Source organism: Trichechus manatus, unplaced genomic scaffold (assembly GCF_000243295.1).
Source record: "Trichechus manatus latirostris isolate Lorelei unplaced genomic scaffold, TriManLat1.0 scaffold00016, whole genome shotgun sequence".
Classification (NCBI taxonomy): Eukaryota; Metazoa; Chordata; class Mammalia; order Sirenia; family Trichechidae; genus Trichechus; species Trichechus manatus.
Window position 1 is genome coordinate 283153 of NW_004443952.1, and position 7845 is coordinate 290997.

Consider the following 7845-nt stretch of genomic DNA (forward strand, 5'->3'; position numbering starts at 1 on the left):
CATCAATAAGTTATTATATTTATTTATTTTATGTTTGTTTACTGTGTCCTAGCTTCTTGTTTTGATATACCCAAAAAGGCTGCTCGTATGAGCTAGTTTGATTATTGACACCTTTGAAGCTCTAATGTTCTGTCACCAGGTGGTTAGATCTGTTACTAGGTATGTGAGCTCAGGAGTCTGCCCACTCCTCCTGTATGGATTCAGCTCAGGTGCTGAGGTACATAGCCACTAAGTATGTGGTGTAGGCTCTCACCTACAGTCCTAGACAAGCATGGGTGATTGGTGTAGGCACAGGCATCTGGCTGCAGCAGGGGGACACACTCTGAGCAAGGCAGGGGGCTGACGGCCACCCCCAAGTGTCCAGGAGGAAGGCGTGTCCCTGATCCCTAGAGTGTGTAGGTGGGTGGGTTTTGCAGCCGACTGTGAGCACCCAGTGCTATTGGCTGTAAGGACTGGGGGGCACCTCTTATTCTTGGGCCCCTATCGCAGATGGCTGGGTGGCATGGATGGAGCCACCAGTCCTCAGGCCCCTGATGTGGGTAGGTGAAGACCCTGCTTAATGGGCAGAGCAGTGTCAGATGTCACGAACTGCCACTTCACAGCTGAAACATTTGAAGTTAGGCTTCAGGTATATACCCGGTTGTACTGCGGTAACGAGGGCCAACGCTGTTGAAATGGGCCCACACAAGTCTCTACAGGAGGAAAGGCACTCGGAGTCTGTGGATCCTTTATGCCTGTGCCTAGGCAAAGGACCTGTGCCTACCCTGGCTTCCTGGCTTAGGGGAGCCAGCAGTTTATTTTTTTCCATTTGTTAATTTGTTCACTCTCCAAGGCTGGGAGAATGGCTCTGGGCATGTGATAGATCCTACTTCCGGCCCAGGGGACTTGGCAATTGCTGCAGCTGGCCTGGGACCCAGTGCAGAGCAGGGAGCAGGGAGGTAAATAGAGAGATTTTTCCCTAAGGGGGGTGTTTTTGATCCATGCGGTAGGCCATACACATGTACTTACCTTTCACCTATCTAGGGCTGCTTCTCGCTGGTTCTGGGTGGCCAAGTAGACTCTCTGCAACTGGGTCTCTCCTGGTGCGGAATACGTCTACCGAGCACCGCTGCTTGCCTGCCTCACTGCTCACCCATGAGCTGATCAGGCCTGAAGGTTTCAGGCTCTCGCCGGGTCAGGTCTGGCAACTCCGTGCTGCTTCCGACCGTCTGTCCCTCCCCCTGCCACTCAGTCCTGTTCCTCAACTTTGCTTTAGATGTTCAGGGCTCCTAGATTGTCATATATAATTGATTCACTTGTTTTTTCGGGTGTTTGTTCTAAGCGGGTCCACCAGAAGCGTCTGACTATTCTGCCATCTTGGCCCCACCTCCCCTATGTGGATGTTCAGTTTGTTTCCTAATTTTTTGAGATAAGTTGAACATCTTTATGTATTTTATAAAACTTGCCTTTTTTGAGATACAATTCACATAGCATAAAATTTACCTTTTTAAAGTGTGCAAATTCAGTGGTTTTTAGTGTATTCACAATGTTGTGCAACCATCACCACTGTCTAATTCCAGAATATTTTCATCACCCCAGAAAGAAACCCCATACCCATTAGCAATCTCTTCCCATTCCCCCTCCCTTCTATCTCTATGGATTGCCTGTTTTGGACATTGCATACAAATGGAATCATACTATATATGGTCTTTTGTATCTGACCTTCACTTAGCATAATCTTTTCAAGGTTTATCCATGTTGTAGCATGTATTAGTACTTCATTTCTTTTGTAGTTGAATAATATTCTGTTGTCTGGATATACCACACTTTGTTTATCCATTCATCAGTTGATAGATACTGGTTTGTTCCCACTTTTTGGCTATTACAAATAATGCTGCTATGAATATTTGTGTACAAGTTTTTGTATGAACATATATTTTCAGTTCTCTTGGGTATAAAACATTCTTAATTACTCCCTTAGACTCAGTTATTCAAAGTGGAATTCCTGAGTTAAAAGGATATGCTCAGGCTTTTGATATGTGTTGCCTAATTACCTTCCATAAAGGTTGTACCAATTTAAATGTAAACTCCAACAGCAGTATATGAGTGTCCATTTACTCGTACTGTCTATTAGAAGACAAGGAAATTGTTTTTGAAGCACTCTTTGTATCTATAACTGATACTCGTCCAGTTCTGATTACTTTACCTGTTTAATACATCTTGAAACTTTTCAGTCTTCTTCATCTCCACTGCTGCTCCCTTGGTTCACTCCCCTATCCCCTGTCACGATCAACTGCCATCAAACTGAAAATTCTTTCTCAAACACTCATGCAGGGTGATTTCTAAAAGTCATCTCATCATATTACTTCTCTGCTTGAAATGCCATAGTTTGCTATTGCGTTATGCAAAAAATCCAATGCATAAGACACATTAAAGACCTGTCAGACTATGGCACCTGTGCATCTTTCTAGTTTCATTTCTTGCCATCCATTCCACCTTTTTACCCTTTTGTCTTTCCCCAGACATGCCAAGCTACTTATTCCTTTAATGCGTAATGCTGTCATATTCCTCTGTGCCTTTAAATGTACTGCTGCTCCCTATACCTGGAAAACCTTTCTCCTACTAGGTAATCCCCACTTTTTCTTTAAAAATATCTTCCCCATACTCTGTGTTCTTTTTCTGAAGTCTCGCAGCTTCCAGCCCTAATCTATAGCATTTACCTGGATTATAGTTGCTCTTTTATTTGCCTTTATCTTCCATTAGACTGAACTCCTTGAGGCTTGAGACTACGTCTTATCCTTCCTTTTCTGTAGTACCTGGACAGGCATAGGACATAATAGGTACTTAAACCAAAGCCAAACCTATTGCTGTCAAGTTGATTCCGACTCATAGGGACCCTACAGGACAGGGTAGAATTGCCCCCATAGGGTTTCCAAGGAGCGGCTGGTGGCCGACCTTTTGATTAGCAGCCAAACGCTTAACACTGTGTCAGCAGGGCCCTAGTAGGCACTTAGGAAATGTTTAATAAATGAGTAGAAGCTGGTGTCTTGGAGGGATGCCTGTGTGGACAAGATCTTCCTTGAGCCAGGCTTCAGAGTCATCAAGTTATTACTTCCCACCTGGCAGGACAGGCACTAATGAGATCTATGGCACCTTTTTTAGGGAACAGACTGCTTTGTGTGTATCCATCCTGGAGAGATTGCTGCAAGCTATGGAGCCAGTTCACATGGCCCGGAACCTCCAAGTTGACCTGCAGAGAGGACTGACTCACCCTGATGACTCTGTAAAGATCCTCACTTTGTCCCAGGTGTGAAATTTTAATAGCACATGTAAGAAGGGGACCTACACTTAGTGACCTCTTGTTGTGGGCCAGACTGTGGGTTGGGTGCCAAAAACAGAGAGATGAAGAAAACACAATTCCTGTCTGTCCCCAAGGGAGCTCCTTAGCCTAGTAAAGGAGACAGACGTATACATAGATAGCTAACTAGAACCAGGGGGATATGAGCTAAAGTAAGAAGTTCCATAAGTATCACCTGAATCATACATTTACCAAATACTGACTGAGCTCCGTTTACATGCCAGGCATTGTGCCATATGCTGTTGGAACTACCAAGTCTATTTCTTTCCCTCAAGTTGCTCCTAGTTGAGAGGAAAAGATAGATTCGCATGTGTTCAAACAGCTACTCTGCCGTGTTAGGTCCTATTATAGTGACATGAACCAAATACTACCTTAAAGGGCACTAAACCAATGAATTAAAATGGTAACTTTTATCTTGGTAACCAAAACATCCTACTATTTGAGTGAAAATCTGCTACTGAGGGTTATCTTGCTGAATTGTTAGAAGCTGAGAAGTTAGTTACCCAGTAAATACTCAACCACTGCTTTTCCTGTTCTCCTCTGACATGTTTATTCAACAAAAAGGGGGAAAGTATTGATTTATTCATTTAACACTTATGTGCCAGGCAGTGTAGGAGGTGCTTTACCTGTTTAGTCTCATTTAGCATAATCAAGTATTGTATTCCTGTTTTACAGATGAGAAAGCAGACTCGAACAAATTATTTAATTTGCCCAAAGTTGGTGCAGTGAAAATTGACAGAACTAGGGATTATACCTAGCTTGTATTGTTTTCACTTACTGAGCTGTCTTAGCACTTTAGTCACCGTTTCTGTATGTTTTTTACTTTTTCCTTTAAAGATGTGATTACACCACATGCATGGTTTGACTTTAAGGAATCTGGATCATTCTGAATTTTTAATGACTTACCTTATAGCACTAATCAGTAACTCATAGAATACTTGCACATTAAGGAAATTGGACCATTATGAGTTCTATGCTGTCCTACCTTGGAAGAGCCTTTCTGATTATTTTCTGTTTTGTTTGTTCATTTGTTTCAGGTTGGAAGAATTATTGAAAATTCTGATGCCATTACTGAGATTCTAAATAATTCTGAATTACTAAAACAAATCATTTATTGTATTGGTGGAGAAAATCTATCTATAGCTAAAGCGGTGAGTCTGCTGGAACCATCAACTTAAACATGCAGAAACCTTTGTGTCCTAAGAGACAAAGAAAGGCTTCCTGAATGTAGAGGTAGAGGTCTAGAATGGTTTATTTGTGTAATTGAATTTGCAGCCTCATACAGATGGTATCATTGATGGTCTTGTCAAGTAAACATTAATAAACCCCTTCTATTTTCTAGGATACACATACCCACATTATCATAGGGCTTACACTGACTTGCTTGATAAGGAGCAAAAATTATATAAACTATTTTCTATTGGGAATACTGTGTATTTTTCTAATTATAAATAATAATAGCTAACAGTGACTAAAGAGATATTTTCTTTCCTTATAAGGCTATCAGATCCCTATCAAGAGTATCATTAACCCAAGCTGGACTGGAGGCTTTATTTGAAAGCAATCTGCTGGATGATTTGAAAAGCGTAATGAAAACAAATGACGTTGTAAGATACAGAGTATATGAGGTAAGGTTACACCACACTGTCTGATACCTTGGAGCCATGGTGACACAGTGGTTAAGAGCTCAGCTGCTAACCAAAAGGTCAGCAGTTCGAATCCACCAGCCACTCCTTGGAAACCCTACGGGGCAGTTTTACTCTGTCCTATAGGGTCACTATGAGTTGGAATTGACTCAACGGCAGAGGGTTTGGTTTTTGTTTGGTCTGATACCTTATGATTCAGAATGCAGTAAGGGCTTGCATTGGAAGGCAGGATGGTTCATTTGAATGCATTTATTGAGTGCATAATCTGTGTTAGGATCCATACTAGGTGCCGGAGGTATAGGAGTAAACACCCAGCATAATATGTAACATAGATAAAAAATTTTTTACAGTACGGTGTAAGTGCTATGATAGAGGAGATACCATTGGAACCAGACTTTGAAAAAATTAGTAATAGTAATGGGAAGAAGAAGAAATGGCTCTCATTTTTAACAGCTTTGTACCGAGCACTATGCTAAAAAACCTCACATGTGTTGTCTTTAATTATCACAGCAAACCTTATGTGTTAAAAGTATCATTAACCTCACTGTATGGATGACATAATTGACCCAAGGCCACATAGCTAGTAGGCTGCGTATTCAGAATGAATCCCTCTACATTCTAATTCCGTCCTCATAACACTTTCTCACTTTGCACATCTTCAGACCGAACTATTCTGGTTTTCCTCCTGTGTCTCTGTCAGAGTCTCCTGATTCATTGTCCTCTATTGAATCTTTAATTATTGGTGAACTTCCCATCCCTGCTCTCATCATGCTCTATATCTATTCCATAGACAATTTTATTCGTGATATGATTTCAGTTCCCCCCATATGATGATGACTCTCAAAAGTTCATCTCTAACCCAGATGTCTCTTCTGAACTCAGACCTTCATATCACATGTTGGACATATTCTTGACCCCTCATGCACAAACCAAACTCATGGTCTCCCCTACTCACCTTATACACCTAACAAAAATCATCAGCAACAAACTAGCCCTGTTTCACAGTACTCAATGTTTGACAAGTCAGAGACCTTGAGCTCATTCTTATTTACCCATAAGACTGCTTTTTTTTTTTTTTTTAAATTGTGCTTTAGGTGAAAGTTTACAGCTCAAGTTAGTTTCTCATAAAAACATTTATGACCCTAGTTGCTACCCTATGACAGCACACTCCCCCTTCCCACCCTGAATTTCCTGTGTCCATTCAGCCAGCTCCTGTCCCTTTCTGCCTTCTCATCTCGCCTGTGGACAGGAACTGCCCATTTAGTCTTGTGTATCTACTTGAATGAAGAAGCACACTCTTCAGGAGTATCATTTTATGTGTTATAGTACAGTCTATTCTTTGTCTGAAGAGTTGGCTTCGGGAATGGTTTTAGTTCTGGTTTAACAGAGAGTCCGGGGCCCAAGTCTTCTGCGGTTCTTCCAGTCTCAGTCAGACCGTTAAGTCTGGTGTTTTTACTACAATTTGAGTTCTGCACCCCACTTTTGTCCTGCTCCATCAGGGACTCTCTGTTGTGTTCCCTGTAAGGACGGTCATTGGTGGTAGCCGGGCACCATCTAGTTCTGGTCTCAGGCTGATGGAGTCTGGTTTACATGGCCCATTTAGTCTCTTGGGCTAAATGGTGTCTTTGGTGTTTTTCATTCTCCTGTGCTCCAGGTGGTTGGGACCAATTGATACATCTTAGATGGCTGCTCACTAGCTTTTAAGACCCCAGTCGCCACTCAACAAAGTGGGATGGAGAACATTTTCTTAATAAACTTTGTTATGCCAGTCAACCTAGATGTCCCCTGAAACCATGGTCCCCACCCCTTCCCCTGCTACACTGTCCCTCGAAGTGTGTGGTTGTATTCATGAAACTTCTTAGCTTTTGGTTTAGTCCAGTGGTGCTGACTCCCCTTGTATTGTGTGTTGTCCTTCCCTTCAACTAACATAAATCTTGTCTACTCTCCTCTCTCCCTCCCTCCCCACCTTCGTAACCATCAAAGAGTGTTTTCTTCTGTGTTTAAACCTTTTCTTGAGTTGTTACAATAGTGGTCTCACACGATATGCGTCCTTTTGCGATTGACTAATTTCACTCAGCATAGTGCCTTCCAGGTTCATCCATGTTATGAGATATTTCAAGGATTCATCGTTGTTCTTTTTGTTGCATAGTATTCCAATGTGTGAATATACCATAATTTGTTTATCCAGTCATTAGTTGATGGGTGCCTAGGTTGTTTTCATCTTTTAACTATTGTGAACAGTGCTGCAATGAACATGGGTGTGCATACATCTATTTCTGTGACGGCTCTTATTTCTCTAGGATATAGTCCAAGGAGTGGGATTGCTGGATCGAATGGTACTTCTATTTCTAGCTTTTTAAGGAAGCTCCAAATCGATTTCCAAACTGGTTGTTCCATTTTACATTCCCACCAACAGTGTATAAGTGTTCCAGTCTCTCCACAACCTCTCCAGCATTTAGTATTTTGTGTCTTTTGGATTAATGCTAGCCTTGTTGGGGTGAGATGGTATCTCATTGTAGTTTTGATTTGCATTTCTCTAATGGCTAATGATTGTGAGAATTTTCTCATGTATCTCTTAGTTGCCTGAACGTCTTCTTTGGTGAAATTCCTGTTCATGTCCTTTGCCCATTTTTTAATTGGGTTATCTGTCTTTTTGTGGTTGAAGTTTTGCAGTATCTTGTAGGTTTTAGAGATGAGACCCTGATTGGATATGTCGTAGCCAAAATTTTTTTCCAGTCTGTAGGTTGTCTTTTTACTCTTTTGGTGGTCTTTTGATGAGCATAAGTGTTTGAATTTTAGGAGTTCCCAGTTGTCTAGTTTCTTTTCTGGTGTTCGTGCATTGTTAGTTATGTTTTGTATTCT

The 7845-nt window shown here is 41.6% G+C and overlaps 1 protein-coding gene across 2 annotated transcripts in view; it reads left to right on the forward strand.

Moving 5' to 3' along the window:
- PSMD5 (proteasome 26S subunit, non-ATPase 5) overlaps positions 1 to 7845 on the forward strand; it is a 38321-nt gene that overhangs the window by 10591 nt on the left and 19885 nt on the right. Inside the window, exons 2-4 of one of the 2 annotated variants that reach the window (XM_004372114.2) lie at positions 3142 to 3286; positions 4375 to 4488; positions 4837 to 4965. In XM_004372114.2, coding sequence (XP_004372171.1) covers positions 3142 to 3286; positions 4375 to 4488; positions 4837 to 4965 — 388 coding nt within the window. The remainder of the gene's footprint in view (positions 1 to 3141; positions 3287 to 4374; positions 4489 to 4836; positions 4966 to 7845) is intronic. The other variant, XM_023727343.1, reaches the window with a different exon arrangement.